At 34.8% G+C, this 23,496-nt stretch overlaps 1 protein-coding gene across 1 annotated transcript in view; it reads right to left on the reverse strand.

The window, feature by feature from the left end:
- Window positions 1–5,774: 5,774 nt before the first annotated feature.
- LOC138331470 (uncharacterized) overlaps window positions 5,775–23,496 on the reverse strand; it is a 33,023-nt gene continuing 15,301 nt past the window's right edge. The window contains exons 2-4 of the mRNA XM_069279120.1: window positions 17,533–17,808; window positions 13,165–13,299; window positions 5,775–12,678 (exon numbers count right to left, since the gene is read on the reverse strand). Of these exons, the coding sequence (XP_069135221.1) occupies window positions 10,013–12,678; window positions 13,165–13,299; window positions 17,533–17,808 (3,077 nt within the window). The 3' untranslated portion in view covers window positions 5,775–10,012. The remainder of the gene's footprint in view (window positions 12,679–13,164; window positions 13,300–17,532; window positions 17,809–23,496) is intronic.

Consider the following 23,496-nt stretch of genomic DNA (forward strand, 5'->3'; position numbering starts at 1 on the left):
TCCTCGATACTCCAGGGGTTCCGATCACACACGATCTCTACCAACCCCTGGAATATCTCATAGCAAAACTGGAGGCAACCGAACAGAAACAGGTAATTTAGTCCTTTGATGTACATCAAAAAGAGCCGTATAACGGTACACTGTGGTTGACTGGTGTGGCTTTGAAGTTGGACGTCGCTCTCTCTCTGTAGTCTTCAAAGGAAATCTTTTGCAGGTCTGTGATTGGCCAGAATTTTCTTCTGAACTGCCTTCATGTTTTACCTATGATATAGGGTGGATATAAACGACAGTTATGGTAACCCCTGGAGTATCGAGGATGACAGACAACACACTTCCTTCTGGCTGCTGATTTGGTTCCCGTTGGTATGGAAGGTGTCCTAAGAATGAACTCGGCCTTAGTATGATATAATTCAAACAAGGATTAAAAACACAATGGGAACACAACTCTGTTTACACTTGAAAGTGGTTTCCTTTCTCAGACGTCTTGGAGCAGGACGTCCCCTGATGTTGTGCTCTATACAGCTCCATCTTCACCAGGCCCACAGACAACAACACTTACTATTCTGGTTGCTGATTTGGTTCCCTTTGGATGGAAGGTGTCCTAACTCCCCTTTAGATTTGGTCCTGTCCACATCAGCCTCCATGAAAAGATGGCAGATAATTTCTATTATATGAAATTGTAAAATTAATAGATTATGAGAATGTTATCTTTCATGATTTCAACACAAAAAAGCTTTCAATGTCAATTTTTTGATGCTCCTATTTAAAGATGATCCACAGCTGACAAATGATATTTTTTCTCTATCAAAAACAAAAGCAGACGATTTAGAATTGTTCTTCAGTTACAAAAGTTACTTACTTTACACCATACCACCATTGAAAAGTTTGAGCTTATAATTTTACTTGAAGATAATAAAAATATTAAAAAAATTAATATATGGAATATGATTGCGAATTTTTTGTGTTAACTAGAACATATATACAATGATATAAACACCAATTATTGTTCAAATGATGTGTATCAGTTCTAAATCGCGCGGTGGAGCAACTTTAAAATTCATGTACATGATCAAAGTTCCGGATTTGATTTTTTTTAATATTTGAACAGTAAAATGCAACTTCAAAGCTAAGACTAAACATATATATGAAAAATTTGCTGAAAAAATTTACCATTTTTGGGGCTTAAAATCTTATTTTTTCATTTCCTACGTACAAATCGCTACATATATTTGGATGATTAGGTACTGATATGTATTTGTTGTTCTATTGTGGTCATTTTGATACCTCATTTGTCTACTTCAGTTGAAAAATGTCAATGTTATGAATATTTTTCATTTTTTAGTGAAATTCGTGATGGCGGCCATCTTGACGACGTCCTATCCGGAAGTAATACAATGTTAACATTGGTTTTTTTTCTTGTTGTTGTTTGAACTGATTAAGAAGTGGACAAAAAACTAATTAGAAAATAATAGTTTGCGGTTGGAAAACGTTTTTGTTGCGTCAAGCAAAATATAAAAAATTTACTAAAAAAATACCATTTTTGAGCTTAAAATCCTATTTATTTTTTCAATTCCTGCGTAAAAATCACTACATATATTTGGTTATTTGGTCTGATGTGTTTTAGTGTTCTATTGTGGTCATTTTGATACCTCATTTGTCTACTTCGGTTGAAAAAAAATGTCAATGTTTATGACTATTTTTCATTTTTTAGTGAAATTTGAGATGGCGGCCATCTTGATGACGTCATAACCCGGAAGTTCATCCCAACTTATGCAATGTTAACATTTTGATTTGTGATCAGTGGGTCATAAGGGTAAGAAAAATATTGGTTCGGAGGTTATGGGGGTGGGGTGCATGTGGGGGGGCCTACTGGGGGTGCATGAAATTCACAATATTGGGAGGGCATTGAGACCTTTCACATCTAATGAAGAGTAAATTCTGACGAACAAAATGATAATACAAATAACCAGTACTGAAACCAAAGTCGCATATTTCGCGCCTTTTGGCGCTCACAAAAATTCATCAAATGCATCGTAAAACTCATCTAAGCCATTTTAAATCGCATTTTTCCCCGGGGGAGACCCCCGAACCTCCCTAACACCAAAATCTCGCGCTTTCGGGCGATCGCAAAATCATCAAAATACATAAAACTCATCCCGGGGGTCACCCTCAGACCCTTATAAAACACCAAAATCTCGCGCCTTCGACGCTCACACGCTAATTTGGCCAATTTTTTTAGCGTATTCGTTAATTTCCTTTTACCGACCCCACTGTCTATAAATGTGTACAAGGATTAAATTTAGTGATATATGAAAAATGTACATTAAACATGTATTATATGGTTGGGAGTTGAATTAATCCTCCTCCTGTAGGTGTGGCAGAAGGTTGGGTTTACAAAATATTGAGGACCTTTGCCCCCCCCCCCCCCCATGACGTTTCATCTTCCTACGCCACTGGATAGTATTGCTGAAACCACGATCCGCGGGCGATTTTCCTCATAATGGTACAAAACACGCGTTCTTTGTAGTCAAACGTTGTAAAACAAGTCACGTGCTTATACCTCATTCATGCCATTGGCCGAAATAAACATAGAATTGTATTATGGGTAACTAGTGATCACATGAGTGTGTGTTTACTTCCAAATATAGTGATTTCTCTGAACTGGTATTAAGTATATATATAATTTGACCTTTTGACGAAGATTTTATTTTCTCTGCGTTATATGTATCTGTTATGAAACCTAAAGCAGGTAATAATATATATAAATATAAATTTAGAATTCTACGAATTTAGCCGGGAGTAGCCGATCATCGCTGATCCTAGATTAGACGGTTAGACCTATTGAATTGGTAATTTCGCATTATATCATTTAATTACAAAACGTGGAAATGGCAGTTTTATAGCTCATTTCAGTTCATTATTTATAATAAAATAGTACAGATGGGCAAGTCAAAATGATATGCATGCAATATTAATAACATTTTGGAGTCTAAATATTTTCAAATAAATCATTTTTTCCAGGAAATGGCAAGCAAACTATCACCATATTTGGAAGTACACACACAATCACGTGATCACTAGTTACCCATAATACAATTGTATATTCCGGCCAATGGCATGAATGAGGTATAAGCACGTGACTTTTTTACTACGTTTTTACTACAAAAAATAGATGCAGATATATCCCGAGTTTGGAGCTAAAACCGCGTATCGTCGCATATAGTATTAAATATATTTTGAGGTAGACATGTAAATCAGATTATAGTTTTCGCGCTAAATTCGAAAGGCCTTTACAATCATTTGATATCAAAATGTTCCAAATCGTTTAAAAATATTGAAAACAAATATGGAGATAAATTTTCTCCTTGTCTGAGTATTGGGTAGTACCAAAAGCATGCTTGGCAGCATCGACGAATATTTCACACCAGTTGTTGACAGATTCATTAATTCAGATTCATTTTCACACATACTATCTACAATGTTCTCCATATATAGGTACTTTGCAGATACAAGTTCTACAGACGTATTCCTTGCATTATTATTCCACCTTTAATGTTTGGAAATAAAAAGATCATCTTCATTACCTATACAGTAGTCCTCAACACTGGCGTTTTTGCAAGTTAATTTACCGACATTACGATCTTCACCCATTCTTTCATTTAAAATAAAAATATTACAGTGATTACACATGTCTACTAAAATTATGCTTTCCATAATTATTATGTACTTTGTCTTTGGAACACATTGTCTTAGGTGCATGTAATTCTGTGGGTCTATTAACATCTGGCATTTCAGAAACATTATCAACTATATCTACAAATTTAGGAAGATTTGTAGTTCTATTAAAATATTCAACAAGGCAGACACAATTAACATCATTACTGAGGGTAAATAAATCATTTTCGATCTCTTCAAAATAATGTAGTGTATAATATTTCGAATTTGCCAGAGGTATATAATTTTTACCAAATAATATATTACCATCATTATTGAGAACAGAACTATTCACTTTGATCCATGGCACATGGCTGGACTCTGTTTTGATATGGGACACATATTTTACATATTCCTTTTTAATGTATACGACAATTCCACTAGATTTAGTAACCGACAGCGATTTTCTATGTCTACAAAAATTATTAAAAAAAAATGCAACGGACTAGTTCATTCATTCATTCATACATTCATTTTATTCCGTAGGCCTTTCGGCCTATGGGTGAAAATACCAGCATGTATATATCATTACAACCTACAAATCCATATAAGGAAGGTGATCAACACATGTTAGAATATTACATAGATTCGTAATAGTAATGATAAGATTCATATAGTAATAATACTGTATTATGAATTCAATGAGCGACAGTTGACAGATTAATACTATTGTTTGTTTGCTCTCAAGCTATGCTTTTCATTATCTGTTCTTGTTTCAATTTCATTTGTTTTCTATCATCCAATCCATTCAAACGAGACTAAATCATAGCGGTTTTGGTGCTCCAAGAACATAAATCATTTGTTGATTGCAGTAAATTCTAAGATTTAATTCTTTCAAATCTCTACTTTGATACCAGTTTTTTAATATTTTACTAACGATCTGAGAAAACTAGATGCCTTGAAATATGTAGGTATTCAGTACCGCTTAAACACACGTGTGTGCATAACAAGGAACAGTGCAAAAGAAGTCACTACTCAACCGAAATAACTTCTATACACCAAAACGCCAGTTAACTACAAATGTCTTATCATGTGAAAGTCAAATATTTCATGTAAAACTGAAGGAGTTCCACCAAATAAGTACTCAGTGCACTTAAAAACAGTTTCATGGACCACAAGTGAATTTACAGAAGAAATGATGATAAACAACAGATCCCAGAGGGATCTTGGCGCCCACCAAAGAATGATATATGTCTGACAATAGAAAGAGGGATCTTTTCTCTGCTTTTCGAACTTTGACTACATCCTACATATAAAATTGTAGACGGGTCGCTTCAGTACTTTCTGAGAAATAGCCGAAACAAACTTCATTTATCAAAATCCAAGATGGCGGCCTGTCGGTCATCTTTCTTACCAAATGGTCCCAAAATGCAATATGAACAACTAGGGTCCTAGAGCAACGTGCTCATGAAATTTGAGATAGATCTCTTCAGTACTTTCTGAGAAATAGCGGTAACAAAAACTATCAAAATTCAAGATGGCTGACATCTTGTTCACCGATCGTTCCCAAAATGCAATATGCACAACTAGGGCCCTAGGGAAACTGCATGTAAAATTTTAGACAGATCACTTCAACACTTTCTGAAAAATAGCGGTAACAAGAATTGTTAACGGACGGAAGGAAGGACGACGGACCACGGACGAAAGGCAATTTGAATAGCCCACCAACTGAAAAGTATTTCTATTCCTATTCTGCATTTGACAAAAAACGATATAAATCTGATATATCAAACAGTTACTTTCCATAACTCTGTATGACCAGAAAGCTTATCTAACGGAAGGCAAAAGACAACAACTGTATAGTACTATGAAGAATACGATTTTTACTAATTTTATTTTATCTAGACACCTTAAACGTCTAAAAATGGTCAATGGGCACTCTGGCAGGTCAAATCCGTTACTAATTCTCAGACACCTGTGATTGTCATTACTGACCGACTATACTGACCGAGTGAAATGAAGGGAAGTAACTCTGTATGCAGTAATTTGATAGTTCTTCTCCTGTGAACAATATTGTTTGAATGGAAGGCATTTGATGACAAAGAAGACAACAACTGGTCTGGGATACAGATTGCTTTAATAGCAATACATGTAGAAGGTAAAAGTTCTGGCATACAAACAACAAACTATATATATACTACACTGATACACAGGGACTTGTAAATATAACCAGCTTCACAACATTGTATAAGCATTAGAAATTGTTTGTAAATAACTTGACTTAGAAACTCAGATTTCATGATAATGTATGAGGCTGTTACATATTTTCAATCACAACATACAACAATAATCATTCATCCATCTTTCAAAGAAAACACATTCTGATAAATTAGAGTTAATTCCCTTTGCTTTTCCTGTCAGTACTGATAGAGATATAAAGGGAAGTAACTCATGGATCAGAATGAAGAAAACATAACAATTATTTATGTCCTAATACATGTGTAATTTGATGTTAATACTCATTTACATGTAAATAGATAAGTGTTGGTAATCCCCTAAGGACAATTTATTCTTCTGTCAATAAACAACAATAATTTCTATTGTTTAAAGGCCCACTACCTTTCCGAAGCAAAATATAAAGGTTTCTTAAAAAACATTAATAAAATCAGAAAATGCATACCGATGACCTAAAATAAGGTTACGACACAAAACATATGCAAGATTTCCTGCCTAATATATGAAAACAGTGGAGAGTCAATTCGCTGTTTTGCCGTCTGGCGCAGTGATAGTCAACTACCGCGCGGTATTTAGGACGATGGCGGGAAACATAATACGACCCGCGTTATGAAAATAAACATTTTATTCATCTTAATCAAATCGTTCAGAAGGTGATGATAAATGTAGTATTAACGGTAGGTTAATCATTTTTAAGACTCTACAAAAATATCGGTCTTGTTTTACATTCCCATTTTAAAAATTAAAAGCCGTTTCGGAAAGGTAGTGGGCCTTTAAGTAATGCTAACTTTAATCAATAACACCGTACCATTAACAGCTCTCTGTAACACTGTTTATCAGTAAAATACCAGGGGATGTCTCAATAAGTAAAAGTGGAATTAATTGGCGGTGTGGAGGTTTTATTTTATTTCACTTCCATAAGGATCTCTGCAAATATATCCATGTGCGAACAACTTCAATTTTTGACATGTGGCTAAGGCTATAAATGTACATGTACACTGCGAAAATGATAACACTTTGAAAGCTAGATGACTTAGCGAAAATATTCAAAGGCGAAAAATTATCCTTGTATACAGTATGATAATGCTTGATTGTGATTATGATTTTGAATGCCTCCCTCAATAATGAATCTTTTATCCAAAGGTATGTAAATGGTGATAATTATTAACTTATACACCCCTGAAATTTCATAATGGACTAGTCTAGTCTTTGATTTCTATATGTGTTTTCAAGGGTGAATGAGTTTGTGCATTTGTGCTTATAGGTATCTTTCCAACCGTATTCTCACTAATATTGCTTAACAAATCAACTATTGATATTATTACCTATTTATGTTTGTGACCAATGGAAATTTCCATTTACATGTACAAGGTATATAATATTTAGTTAAAAGTCAAAGTCAAGAGGCCATGATGATAGGCCAACATTGGGCAAGGACTAGTCATGTTCAGTAAACCATATTCATAGGTTCTTGTCGAGATTTCCCCACTGATTCAACAAATGTGTTTAATTTTTCAATAATATGATTGAATTTGTTGGACCTAATTGTAGGTCAATGAAATAAAGATGGACCTGATGATTTCATGATTTCCAAGGCCTGTATTACTTCTAAGGAAAATTCACATGTCCTTCAGAATTTATACTTGATATAATCATATTTACAACTAGAGGTCCAATCAGTTGTTCTGCATGAACAAAAATGGCCATAGAAGTTATAATTTAGTACAAAATTCAACAGATAAATTTACTTACCACAGAAATACCTGGGTAAGTATAGTCAAATGATTAACCTCTGTATAAAGACCTTCTGCTTAATAAGACCACATTCTCAGGGTCCCAAATGACCATTTTCACACAATCTTCCCTGTGCATAAAGACCACTTGGCTATAAATATCATTTTTCATGGTTGCTTGGATAGTCTTTATAGACAGGTTTGAATGTGTATTTACAGTACTTGAAAGGACATGATTATCTCCCTTTAGAAACATATAAGAGACACTTAGTAGCAGAACAAAATCATGCCTCAAAACCTTCACCCCTGAAAATGTATAATGGACTGTACTAAATGTTCTAGTCATTGTTCCCATGAAAATGTATAATGGACTGTACTAAATGTTCTAGCCATTGTACCCCTGAAAATGTATATGGACTGTACTAAATGTTCTAGCCATTGTATAAGAAGAGTTCAAATGTGTTTTAGGGGTGAATGAGTTTTAAAATTGAGTAAACCAAACATTTGATATAAATGCAACACAACACAATAATGGACCATGGTAATTATTTCCTTACATACATATATCCATACAGTCATTACCGTATTTCCAACATCCTAATTACATTAAGATATCACAGTATTCACACTATACACTGTACTTGTACACACTCATAACAATATATAATATAACCCGAGATTCAAACAATATCTGTTAGTACCTAAAATTACCTGCGGTAAAAACGGATTATCATGAAAATAAAACAATCAATGTTAAACACATCAAAATCATTTTAAATACCATATGAAAAAAATTGTTTAAAACAATAATGATCTTATTAAAAGATCTATCATATAAGCGTACGTAAGTCTATAAAAGGAACCTTAATCTTAACAGCTGTCCTGAGCGATGTAAGTTTAATACAAACAAAAATATGTGAAATATAAAGGATATCAGCTTTTTCTTCTTTTCCAAAACATCTAGAAAACAAAATTACTGAATGTCTTGCAAACAACTTTTTGAATTTATATTTACTTTTTTTGCTCAAATTTTTAGAAATAAATTATAATTTATGAAGATCTTAATTTACAATAGTTTTCTCTCACAATGGTTTTATATTCTTGAGAAGCTTCACTTTTATTTAGACTTTCAGAGTTGCCTCCCCTACAATGGTTGTAGAAGAATTTGATCAGCGCTCTTAATTTGTATTCATGTATATATTCTAATCCTCTTGACAGGTATCCTAAATGTGATTTTTGCCAATAATTCAACAAATATAAATACAGTATATAATTTGTTTGATTTGACTTTAACAGCTCTTGATGATAACTGAACCTTTCTATTCTCATAACTTTTATCTACGTTAAAGCTGACAATACAAGTTAAAAAAACTCATGATGAGATAATGAAACTATAAACTTACAACTGTACTACGAAAAAAGAAAAGCAGCCGTCTAGTACCTTAGAAACAATGGCTGACATACATATACAGAGGGGCATCTGCAAACAATTTAAAGGAATTTTTTTACTCTGTAATATTCTTTTTTGATACATGAACATTGACATGAATGTTTTTAACTTGCATTGTCATCATTAAGATTAAAGACATACAGAAACACATGTGAACAGCTTATATTAAATCAATGAAAAAAACCCAACATCATTGTATTTTCCTTCTGAGATTCAATAAATGAGGTTATAATTAATTGCAACAAATTAAACTTAAAAGGTAATCAAAATTTAAGAATTAAAATGGAAATACTCAGGTTATATTTTTTTACATTCAAACAGATAATGAGAGCAAATATGGAAATATATGATACATCTATAGAGTGATTTTTTAATTCAATAAAAATCGTAATTACTGGCAGTGTATCATCGAGTACAGATATCACATCATTCAGACAGCAATTTGTGTCTAAAAATTCCATTCTTAAATTTGGATATAAATTATGTAAACTGAATGCTAGCTAGTATCTTTCTGAATTTGAATACTAACACAAAATACATATTTTCATTTTTGAAGGTAATAAAATTTCACTGTATAACCAACTTAATTTTGTGATTTACGTACCAATACTTTCGCCATCAAGGTAACTTCTCAATAGAAATTACTCTTTGCACTAATATTTACCAAAATCATATCAAGAGGTATATGTATTTTAATGAAACATTTAAATCCACAAAAGTTCATCTCCTCAAAATTAAGTTGAAATGAAAATCTAGAATTAAATTGTTTTTTTTTTCTTTTTGCAAAAGTGTTAGTTTACAGTAATGTACTGTGTCTCAAATTTTGTGGATTTTTGTTCACTGCTCAAAAGCAAAAGCAATTCAAAATCTGCATGTTCTAACTGATCATAATACATGTACATTTGCCCTTAAAAGTCTGCTTGGATTTCTTTGCATACATTTATATACTAAAATTGTTATTATCTAAATTTGACCTAGACTCCGATACAATTTCATTTTGATTATCCAAAATGACACCTGCATCTTTGAATTTCATTCCCTTGTTGGAGAGTTCTCGCATGGGAGACAACTCAATGTCCAAATCACTGCTTGGGACTTTGCTACCAGCCAGAGAATAACCACTAATTTTGATATTTGGAGATCTTTGATCAGAAGTATTGCTTTGGCGACTTCGCTTACTAGATTTCACTTTCTTTTTCACAAATGCTACATTTGTTGGACAAAACAGACTAGAGTCAGTTGGGGACTTCTGTAGTTTGTTGCTTCCGCTTCCTGATTTGTTGACAGCGTTCGATTTCGATTTTGATTTTGAGTGTCGCACATCATCCATAATACTTGTTACAGCATACAGTCCAGAAACTTCGCCCCAATTATTGGCTCCGGGAGAATTTGCTACATAACCAGGTTCCCCACGGAACAAATGAGGATTATGTACAAAAGGGGGCGGAGCCTGTCCATATTCCGAGTCTCCCCTTTTCATTTTATATTGCTTTCTTAGAGCAGAAAGGTCATCAGAGTGTTTTACCTCTGACCTTGACCTTGGCAAAGGTCGTACATTGGCAGTGGACTCTGAAGGTGAATCTGAGGTCAGCGAATGTCGTTTTTTACTACCCGACGAACAACTACCCGATGACGATCTGTGTGTCCTATGTTTATTTTTGTGTCGTAATTTTACATGTGGTTGTCGACTCTCTCGACTAGATTTCTGTTTATTGTCTTTCCTGTGATTAAAACTGTCTGAACTGCGGTCTTTTCTATCACATGTTGAACTTCCTGTACATGTATCAGATCGGTATTTACCATTTTCCGAGACATTACCATTCTGATTATCAGCAATAGCTTCACAAGGGAGAGATCTCGTGCTTGTTACATTTCTACTGGGAGTACTGTTTCTGGCCTCCTGATCTGCTCTGTTTGCAGATATTGAGTTATCTGCCCCTGAAAACACGGACAGTGCTGGGCGTCCTCCAAAAGAATTTTCCGGATACTGGGCATCATTCCTTAATGCCTGACCAGTGATCTGAGAAAGTTTTTTCTCTCCAGTCTCCGAACAAACAGAAAACATTGAAACATCCGACACTATAGAGCTTGAACGAGGCATAGCCGCGTTCTGAATTGGCATAGCCTGTATGGGTGATGGAGGAGAGTTAGCGATATCAACGGGGCCACTCTCGGGACTACGTAACAGATTTGATAGTCTGAGTTCCCTAAGAGCTTGTAAGTCCTGTAAGTTCTGCTGTTGCTGTGTAGGTTGTTGTTGAATTGTGGTATCACATCCCGATAATCCAGATTCAGATATTGTTGAGATATCTGTAATGTTATATGGATGGCCAGGATGATGTAGTTGTTCTAGACTCTGTGGCCTCATCGGAGAAGGAAACATCATCAGTTCATTTCTATCTATATTATCACACTGTCCCCTACCGTACCTATCGGTAGACAATGTCATCATTTCACTATCACGTACACTAGGTAATATGGGACAGGGATCTCTAACTTGGGGTCCATTTCCAGCACTGTCGTGCGAACTACTACGAACATGCCCCACACTAGCACTAACATGCATGTGTGTATCTGTACAAATGTTTGAAGGAAGAGAACTATATCTCTGGTGTTTAGACGATGACTTCTTCTTTGTGGAAGAAGATGCTCCAGTTCTGCTGTCAGTTTGATCCTGAAAAGATGGTGGAACATAGCCTTCCAACGTGTCTGTGATATCAGCAACATTTCGTCCATCCGATGGCGGATTGAATGGCAACGTTTCACCATCTGCAGTCATGTTATTGTTACTCTCTAAATTATTATTGTACATTTCAAGAGACATTTCCTCCAGCCTACACAGATCGTCTGGCCCGCGTGGCTCCCGCGTCAACGTACCTCTATATGAACACTGTTTTATGTGACTGGAACGTGACCTTCTAATAGGACGTTCCTGGTGTCCATTCCTAGACCTTGTAACTGCTGTATTGGAAGACGACTTAGGGAGACTGTAGCCAGTTCTATGCCACGGTACTGTATCGTATCCACAGGACGTGGATGGGGGAACAGCAAAGCTGTTACTGTGGCCTACCCTGCAAGTTCCCCCAAGAACGCCGGGATGCTGACTGTTCAGATCAGAGTTACCTTCCCCTGTTCTGTTACCATCACAAAGGCCCCTGGCATTAACGGCTGAATTAGATTTGCGGATGTAACGTGCTCTATGACTTGGTACCGATAGATCTATAGACTCCTCTGAACTGCTTCGGGACAACATTTGCTGACGGAAACGAAGACTTTGTAATAACTCGGTGTTGAGGGCATCCTGTATCCTGTCTGAAGCCTGACGTTCATGATTCATATGACCGACGTTTGTATGCGTTTCCTGTTCCGCCTGATCAGTCTGTTGTTGTGGTGTATTCTGGGTAATGGTTGTCATGTGAATATGATTGTTATTACTGGGTATTTCCTCGTAAGGTGGGGGTGCCTCGCGAGGGGTTATACGAGGGTCAGGCTTGGGTGGGGTGTACGGGGGTGGGGGATCTTCGTACGGAGGACATTGGAGCCAGTACTCAGGGATCACCCTATCCTCAGCATCCTCCATCTGCTCCAGATGGTTGTCTTGGTAACCTGGGGAAAAATATATATAAGTGGTGATAATTACATTAGAGCCAAACCTGATCATTTGATCAAGTCAGAAATCATAACATTTGTCATTTTTAACTCTTTTAATACCAATGGCCAAAGCCTTATTCTTTTTTTCTTCGGAAGTAAATTTTTAACTCTGAGAAAGCCTTCAGAATTAATAAAGTTTAAACTTTCAATATCTACAACATTAATAACATGCATATGATATAATGTATATATATATATACTGTACTGGATTCTAATTTAGTTATATATATCATGTATTTATCTAGTAAATGAAGTTATTTTTAGAATATAATGAATTAATTCACACATTACTAATGACACTGTACAAATTTGTGTGATCACATCAATCAAGGTCAAGTCTAGTACTGAGGTCATGACAATAAAATAAGGCCAAATTAGAATTATGTAATCTGATTGTCCGTATTAACTTCAGTTCAGAAAATGTCATATTTTAATACATACGTCTCATGGCGATCATGAGTCGCCGCTGACGAAGTCGATGGACCATGAAGAGAAGGAGGGCTAGCACCAGGAAAGACGTGACAGTACTGGCCACCAGGCGGAGCCCCAGAGTGGTGATGCTGTCTGACGATGCCTCTGTAATTTAGACATACAATTAGTGAATTACCGTAAAAACTTGTGTAAAATGCACATTTTTTCTGTGCAAAAATAAAATCTGAAGTTGGGGGTGCGCAAGTTACATTGATAGAGGAGGTTTAAAAATTTTACGGGAAAATATCTGTCCATTCTGAGGGGCTGACGATCTGTGAATGTTGAGGTACCGCTCTGTTATGGTAGCCTTTCATATAAGAAATGCTATGGATGATTGTAAAAACAATGCCTCACCTACTACAGTTGATTATCTAAGGCTAATTAAAGTGTTAAGTTATGACCACGATGTCTTGATTTCAATTTCATCCAAGAATTTAATGGTGACTGACTGGTAATTATCTCAAACACACTTATTACTTGTTGTCACAATTTTAAGTGACTAGATTATAATCTTTTCAAATATTTCTGATAACTATTCATGCGTTATATCTCAAGACATTGACATGCGCATAGAGTACAGCGGACCGCCGATGTTTTGGACATCTACAAGATATTTCAGTTTCAGGTTACAATGGCCAATAAAAGAAAACAAACACAATGTAATTTTACTATATTATTTCTTCTAAATACAACACTTGATTGTGCAAGTAGTCAAGTATTTAATGGGAATATTTTGCATTGAAATTGCCACTTTTATACATCGATTTTGTGGCTCCCTGGACATCATTTTCCCGCAACTTTTTTGGTGTGCAAAATATACAGATAGTAGAGTTTTTTCAGCATTTTCAGCCCCAAAAAGTGCCTGCGCAAAGTACACTGGTGCGCAAGTTACATGAGTTTTTATGGTAGTCATGTGACTGATATAACCTGGCTATCCAACTGCTTTAAAAAATGTTTATTCTTCCATCTCAAATGACAAATATATTTTTTTTCTCTTGAAGTGTTTTTTGATATCATGCCTCCAAGAACTATAAATTCACTCTACACAAAATAAAGAGACTAAATCAAGACAATATGCTAGTTCACCTTTTACATGTCGCAATTATAATTCTGGTCTCTTCAACATGACACATACGATCATGACTTTCTTACTTACATAGTGACAAATATTTTGTTAACTTTCCTTAATCATCACTACTGATATGTCTTTCTTCGTTTTTTTATTTTTTTATTTAGAAACTTAAACACCATTTTATTTTCCCGGTCCCTATTTGATTTTTCTTTTTGGGTGCTATATGCTTGACCTGAAATATATGACTTGTCAGGGTAGTATTTGATGTTATGTTTGCCTCAAAAACAATGTATACCTGAAATCTTCGTGATATGCTTTGATGAAATTTTCTAAAATTTATACAAGATTTCCTTAATTTCTAAATCCATGGAGAAAATACAAGAAATTTCCATGAAAAATAATTTAAGTGTCAAGCCTGATGTGAGAGGCTCCTTCACCATTTATCAAAATGACTGTCGAATCCTAAAGTATATCAAATGTATAGATGTACATGTATTTGCATGCTTGTTTACAGTTTGATGAAAAGGTCATAGACCACAGTAACAAGATGTTTGACACCAGACCTCACACCAAGTGTTAGTCCTTATTATCGCGTATACACCTATATAACACATCTCACCTGGCTTTTTTACATATCAGACATAACCTATACGCTAAAAGGTGAAGTGAATTTTGATGCTAGGGATTTGATGTTGCGTAAATGTAAGATATTGAATCATATCTGATCAAACCAGAGATCATACTAAAGTGAAAATGGATCTCCCAGTAAAACCCTTCCACCACTATTTAATTTCCTGGGGACTACAAAGCTATATTTTGTACGTACAGCTGACTGAATACTGAATTATCTTTCTTCCCACAATTTCAAAAAGTGTATCTTTAACACCTTTGTCAAGGCTTGGTATATTAATTTTTGACAATTATCTTTAAGCCAAGGTGAAAGATAGCCATTTCGATGCGTTCTGTAAAGGCACATCATGGCTTGTAGCGGTTGAAAGCCCGACATGATATGACGTGTTGCGTCTTACTACGGTCTTACGTTGCAAGATATATATGATGGAGTATCATTGTCTGACCTGGTACATATTTGCTACTTCATGGAGTTATTTGTATTAATGAATAGAAATAGTCATTATCAAACACATTTAAACCATAAAATTATACCAAGGCTATTATTGCAAAAGGCAGATTAGGTGAGAACCATTACAGAAAAAAAAAACTATTTGCGTAGAAACACTTGGCTATATTAATTATAATTTTGTAATCAAAACGTGTTTGAAAGTCATTTTCGGCAATAAATATTGTTTCATTTGCTCCAAAAAAGCCCGGCATCAGACTTTCATCCCTAGTGAGCCTTGGCGGACCGTGAAAAAAGTCTCGGAGCTTGATCAAAACGTGTAAAACGTAGTAGATCTCATCATATCGTAACAGGCCTAGAGAGAACGTAGTGGTATCCTTGATAGACCGTGCTATAGCCGTAGTGTATCTTTAACTTCCGGGAACAGCACTTTCCCCTATATCCACGGTCCACCACGTAATCCGTAAAATACCGTGGCAAAACTTCACAAGACCTAGTTCAACTTGAATACACAGACAAATATAGCCAAAATTCCACAGCGCACCACGTTTCGGCCAAACGGGGCTACCGTGGTAGCCGGGAACATAGTGTAAACCTAGCATTACGTACATAGTGACAAAATATTTTGTTAACTTTCTTTAATCTTCACTATTGATATGTCTTTCTTTGTTTTAATTTTTTTTTTATTATGATTTAGAAACTTAAACACCATTTTTATTTTCCCGGTCCCTATTTGATTTTTCTTTTTGGGTGCTATATGCTTGACCTGAAATATATGACTTGTCAGGGTAGTATTTGATGTTATGTTTGTCTCAAAAACAATGTATACCTGAATACTTCGTGATATGCTTTGATGAAATTTTCTAAAATTTATACAAGATTTTCTCAATTTCTAAATCCATTGAGAAAATACAAGAAATTTCCATGAAAAATAATTTAAGTGTCAAGCCTGATGTGAGAGGCTCCTTCACAATATATCAAAATGACTGTTGTATCCTAAAGTATATCAAATGTATAGATGTACATGTATTTGCATGCTCGCTGACAGTTTGATGAAAAGGTCATAGACCACAGTAACAAGATGTTTGACACCAGACCTCACACCAACTCTTAGTCCTCATTATCACCTGTATAACATATCTCACCTGGCTTTTTTACATCATAACCTATACGCTAAAAGGCCAAGTGAACTTTGATGCTAGGGATTTGATGTTGCGTAAATGTAAGATATTGAATCATATCTGATCAAACCAGAGATCATACTAAAGTGAAAATGGATCTCCCAGTAAAACCCTTCCGCCACTATTTAATTTCCTGGGGACTATAAAGCTATATTTTTGTACGTACAGCTGACTGAATACTGAATTAGCTGACTGAATACTGAATTATCTTTCTTCCCACAATTTCAAAAAGTGTATCTTTAACACTTTTGTCAAGGCTTGGTATATTAATTTTTGACAATTATCTTTAACACCTTTGTCAAGGCTTGGTATATTAATTTTTGACAATTATCTCCCTTTTTCCTTATACTCCATGTATCTAAAATCTTATTTACAACAGTCATCACCATCTTTCCATGCAGCTTATTATCAAAATGTTTGGGACTGTCCAGAGCCATTTTCCCTATATCTATCATCCATTGCAAAGCATGTATCTACAGGCTTACATTATAACCCTCACAACAAAGTTAGGGGTTTATACGTCTACTGGATTCAGGTTGTCTCCGTCTGTCCATCTGTAGATACAACGACAGACCAATTACTCCTTCTAAACTGCCAGAGGGATATCAACGAAACATGGTGGCAATAATCGTTATACAGTGGTAGATGTGTGTAATCTATGTCATAACAATATACGTCTAATCCCTCGCTTTTTTTTGAGAGTTATGCCCCTTTGTTACAGAATGGTAATACAGATACAGCTCCTTTACAACTGCCGGAATTCCAATGATATTTGGTGGCAATAATCCTCATACAATATAGATGTGCATAATTTATGTCTGCACAATATATATCCACTTTTTTTTTAGAATTATGCTATTTTTGAAATTACAAAGTGAGGGGGGGTATAAATTGGCCTCCAAGACGACAGTTCAATTTTAATTTCATTTCTCCTTTTAATTTAATTACCACCCATCTCATTATCTAAGAGATTAGTACTATCAATATTTATCTCCTTTCATACTTACCGTCCACCTCATTATCTACAGGTTTAGTACTGTTGACAGAGTTATCTCCCCCTCCGATCACGTTCGTCTCTGGACACTCAAACTTGCAGCACTGGTCGATAAGCGGTTTCCAGTTACAGGGCGTGGTCGGCGGGGCACACTTGACGGAGTGACACATGATGGGGAACCCGTTGTCACACCGACACGTCTGACACATGTCTTTGGTTGGCTGGAACGTCTTCCCATCCTGGATTATATTGCCTTTGTAGTCTGTACAGTTCAGGTTCGTATTGGCACCTGTAAGAGGAAGACAAATGTTACGTCAGCTTTGGTTTCGACACCTATCAGGAAGATGTCTGGAACTTCCAGACATACATCAGGATATATATATGGAAAGGCTGACAAGTGTATCTCATACACATTGACAGCAAATTGAAGTTTGGTCACGATAAATCAAGTTCTTTTTGTCATAAAGCACTCAGTAATGCCAATCTTTTAATATACATACATGTGAACTACACAAAATTTAAAACCGTCACACAGTATTTCACCCCAAAGATCACACTAGTTTTGTTCCTATAAATCTTGAGGAATATTCCACTACAGGGTGCATTATCAATATTGTTACTGAAACAACACATGGTCATGAGCCAAAAATGGCCAAGTCTCAGTTTGAAACTAGAAACTATTATATATAAGGACCTCTAAAATACGCCGGATGCTCTATATTCCGTCTTTGCATATTACAGAGTTAGCTCCCTTGTGGGTAGGTATCGATTGTTACGTAATTATTTTGTGAGCGCAACTCACATCGTTTTCTCCTAAATAAACGTATGACGTTACACTCTCAAACACATGACGTCACAATCAATACCTACCCGCAAGTGCAGATAACTCTGTAATATGCAAATTAGGAATAGAATTAATCTTAAAAAGCTGATTGCCAGATATATTATCAAATGTTGGAATAAAAGTTTGAGTTTTCTTTACTTTTTATTCCTTTAATGATCATGACCACATTATGATATAAAGAGTCAATGAACTATAATCCTACAACTCTCCTATTTCTCCCTCCGGCCCTCCCCCCCTCTCCAAAATTATCCAAACCATATCTTCAAACACATAATAATCTCTTTACTTCTCTTATTTATTGACCATGGCGTGGATATGATGGATTTGATTCCTCAAACAACTTGAAATTGCTATCTTCTCTATTGTATCACATTTCAAATCCAATATCTTATCCGCGGATCAGTCAGATGACTTATGGATTTCTTCTTCCCATCATCTTGAGTTACCAATTTTTCTTCTAGATGAGATTCCAGATTCTATGTGACTTCTAGCAGTACAGAGTTTTGTAAGTTTTAATGTACACATAGTCCCTCCTATCGATAAATAATGAATTTATTGTGAAATGGTATTATAATGTTGTACTTATATTCTTTGTTTTAGTCACACAGCTGTTAAATTATAAAACACTCGTTATTTATTTAAATTTACCAGTGTTAATGTAGGGGGCGCTGTAGTCCTAATAATGGTGCAATCGGGTTTTAAGTATTATTGACATATGTGTATAAATGCAATTAACTAATTTAAATTCAAAAATCAAAAAATTATCGTGGGCGGATTTTCACCCTATATTTTTGTCTCTACTACATGTCTAATTCGTTTCAAACTAGGGGGAGATAAGTATAGAAAGAACTCTGCATAGAAAGTCTTAGGGTCTGATGGCCAGTTTATTTAGCCATCAATTGTTCAATCACTTCTAGGCTCCAATTAACTCATTCACACCTGAAAATTCATAATGGACTGTTCTAGTCCTTGATTTAGAAGAGCCTAATGTGTTTTCAGGGTGAATAAGTTAATATTCTTTCTTTTTCACATCAATGGATTCACATATTAGATATTGATTTGAGCATTAACTTTAAATCCAATTAATTTAGGTTTTAGCATGCTTGTTTCTTTTTCATTTTTGTTTTAAAACATAGATGTGGAAGGAAATTAAGATTGATCTCTCATTGCTGATCTAAATAAATATACAACGTGTATTTAAACTGTTAATGACATATCCCAACAAGTAGTCCCATAGTATAAAATTAAAGTTAGAAAAGTCTTTTTACTTAAAGAGTTTAATTACAAAATGTAGTGTAAAGATTGAAATCTGGACCAACAAGGTATTTTATTATAAAATTGGGACTTTAATTATATGGGTTAAAGATAACCTACATTTCGGCCTCATTTTACACTAAACAGATAAAAGTATAATTTCTGCGGCAAGATAGTAGCAATTGAAGCAAAAAATGGTTTGTGATGCAAACTTTCAAAGAGCTAGACACTCTGTCTGTTAATAATGGGAGAAAATATTCAGATTTTCAGACTAAATATGATAAATACCAGAACAAGATAAAATGTCCAATCCATGCATGTTTTAAGAGGCATACGTACAGTATTAACTGTAGTTAGCGTCCAGGATGCACAAGCCAAAAGTTTGATTAGACTTTTGTAAAAAATATGTAATATTGCTCCATTTTTCTAGTTAGACAGAAAGAGAGGGAAATTTGGTATTGTTTGTTGTTTGATTAAATTAACATCCTTTTAACAGCCAGGGTCATGTAAGGACGGCCTCCCATGTATACGATGTGTATACGTAGCGTGTATGAAGTGTGCAATGCGTGTTTTGGAAGACTGCGGTATATTCATGTTGTGTCTTCTTTTATAGTGGAACTCTTGCCCTTTTTATAGTGCTATATCACTGAAGGAAGCCATCAAAGACACAAAGCAACACGCCCCATCTTACACATTATACTGACAATAGGCAAACCAGTCCTCCCACTCCCTGTAAATTTATACAGTACAACAAATTCATGGTTATAACATAGTAAAGTTGGTTCCCTGTCAGAGGTCCTATAACATTCCTGTAATGTATGTATAACAAATTTGAACTTTTTTTTATATCGAAATGATTTCATTGGTCCCCAGAGGTTTGTTATAACCGTGTTTTACTGTAGAATGATCTGGTAATTTTAGGACATTTATGGGAGAAGGGCGGATATTATGGTGAATATGGTCGGATTAAAATGCACCTGTTGAAGTGAACTTCTCTGAATCAAACTCTGTGTGTGCTGTAAAAGTACACCCTTCTATCGGTGCATATGACCTTAGTGTGTACATGTATGTAGAACATTACCAGGTATGTGTGTAATTGACAACATCACTTCAGGATGAACAATATTGATTTGTCTATTATAAGTACTTTGAATTTCCATGTAAAGGATATTCAATGCCGTTAACAGCAGGATAAAATCACAAACAATAGACGCATAAATATGGGTTGGAGCCAGAGTCATTTAAGGTCATGCTAGGTTTGTGGCAGGAGGAAAGCGGGTACCGGGTACCCAGAGGAAGAAAATTGACCAGTGGTCAGTACCTTGCAACTGCGGCATATAAGGATTCGAACTTACAACCCAGAGGTGGAGGGCTTACATTTTTAGCTTCAGCTAATAAAATAAAGACTTGCCACCAGTCTTAAGGATATCATAATAATCACTAAAATTTTGCTTTCCTATTTTAGTCACTACAAAATTTCTCGTCTTAAAACTTTCAACAAGGGGGAGATAATCCTAATTTGATTTCAGGTTTGCCTGTTCATCTAAAGCATTATAAAATAAGACTTGCCACCGGTCTCTTAAATATCATACTAAGATTTTGTTTTATTATTTTAGTCACAATTTTAAAATTTTCAACAAGGAGAGATAATCTCAATTTCATAGCTTATCTCGAGCTCTGATAGGCGGTGTGTTAGTGACATTTACCGGGACCGTCTGTTGTCTGTGTATTAAATGGGCTATCATTGTTTATATTACTTTATAATTACAATAATACAGTGCTATTACAACTGATGTGCAGTAATACACAAGGATTTAAAAACAATAACAAACGGTATCTCCAACAGCAGCAGTAAAATAAGCGATTACGAGATACATCACATCCTAAATCCTTGTAAGTGATATGCATGTGTGGTAATATTACTGAGTAAAACATCTAAACTATTAAACATACATATCTTGCATATTTTTCATTTTGTTCTGTTAAAGATGCTCCACCGCTGACAAATGGTATTTTTGCATTATCAAAAACAGGATCAGACGATTTGGTATTTTTCTTCAGTTACAAAAGTTACCTACTTTACACCATTACCACCATTGGAAAGTTTGAGCTTCTAATTTTACTTCAAGATAAAAATATTAGAAATAATTAACTGCATCCCGAAAAAATTCCGTGGCACTATGTTCTATATAGAATGAAGTTCTGACTGTGCATGCACCAAAAGCAAAATGAATTATTTTATATTATTTTTTGTGTTAATTAGACATATATATACAAGATTAAATACCAATTGTTGTTCAAATGATGAGTATCATTTCTGGTCTGTTGGCGGTGGAGCATTTTTAACGTTTTACACTATTTTTTTTTCCATTTTTTCTGTTTTAATACACTATTTTTTTTTTAAATTCACAATTTCTCTTTCAAAATAAAGTTTGTGAAGCTTACAATAGTAGTGAGGTTGACATTAATTATTGCATAGAAATAAACTTTAAGGAAATTCCTTTTTATCGCGGAAGTAAATACTTGAAAGAAAGTAAGTTGCAGTGTATATCTTATGCAGCACAATCCAGTTACTTTTTGTATGTTGAATACGAATAGCTTTGATACAAGTACGTATATATACTGTATGATGTAAACTGTCTGACAGATATTGTATAATTTACTCAGAATAAAGCTTTATGACAAACATTTACATGATCATGAGCAGACGGCCAGCAAGCTACATAAGAAACTATCTAAAATATTTGTTCTGTCTACTAGAAAACACGATACTGTGGGATATTTTTATAGGAGAGTTTTCACCCTTTAGATTCCCTATGCTTTGTATAAGGCCTAGGAGCCCAAACTGTAATTGCCTACCAATGATAGACCAGGTGTGAGGAGAGAAGACTTTCCCTTTGTATACATTTGTCATTTAAAAATCAGAATGGACAATGAAGTCATGACTACTTTAAAGTCAACATCAATACACATTTCTATTATAGGACTGAGACGGCCGACCTCAAAGTCAAACTATACAAATCTTTACACCAGATTTATCTTAACCATGGAGCTACGGAAGTCTGGGGACGTCTAAAAAGATCAACTAGATGATCAATGTACCATGACAAGCTGTAATATAAATAGATAATGGTATCTTGAATTTTATTTTTTGAGAATTTATCTATGAATCAACATACCACATAGCCAATTATTTTTGCCAGGATGATATTTTGACAATTTTGCCAAACTTTGCTATGATCGCAAAATTTTGATCAGCCAAATATTTAGACATACGCATATGCCTTAAAAACAAATAAAGAAAATTTGAAATTGCTTAAAATTCATTTTCTCGTTTAAAATTTGACCCACGTAAACAACAAGGAACATACATACATATATCTACCCCTATACAACATGAATACCTAAATAATATTTAGTGACACCCACATAACTGAATTTTTATGGTACCGGTAGTGAAATGTAACACTCTGTAAATTCTGTACACAGATATCAGGGTCGCAAAATATTATTTATGTGTTAACACAGAAGTTATTTTAGAGTTTAGAGAAATGTAATTCACGTATCAAGTTATTAATTTATTTGATCCTGGAATTTGAGAACAGTGGTTGTGCCTGTTTGTATGGAACGACATATTACCAGACAAAAGGAAGTTCTATTTGAAGAAAACAGCAGGGATTCTATGTGTACTTAACCTGTTACAAGCACCTTTAAGATTTTATCTCTCATGTTTAATCTTTTAAATAACAACTTTAACATTACCAGTACATTCTATTGGCATTCTGAATGTTATGTGTACTCACGATCAAATCGTTAAAGTTCAAACGTGACACTTTCTCATGACATGTAAAAGTCTCACCACTCAAAATGCCCATACTT

Source organism: Argopecten irradians, chromosome 9 (genome assembly GCF_041381155.1).
Source record: "Argopecten irradians isolate NY chromosome 9, Ai_NY, whole genome shotgun sequence".
In the NCBI taxonomy this organism is placed as follows: domain Eukaryota; kingdom Metazoa; phylum Mollusca; class Bivalvia; order Pectinida; family Pectinidae; genus Argopecten; species Argopecten irradians.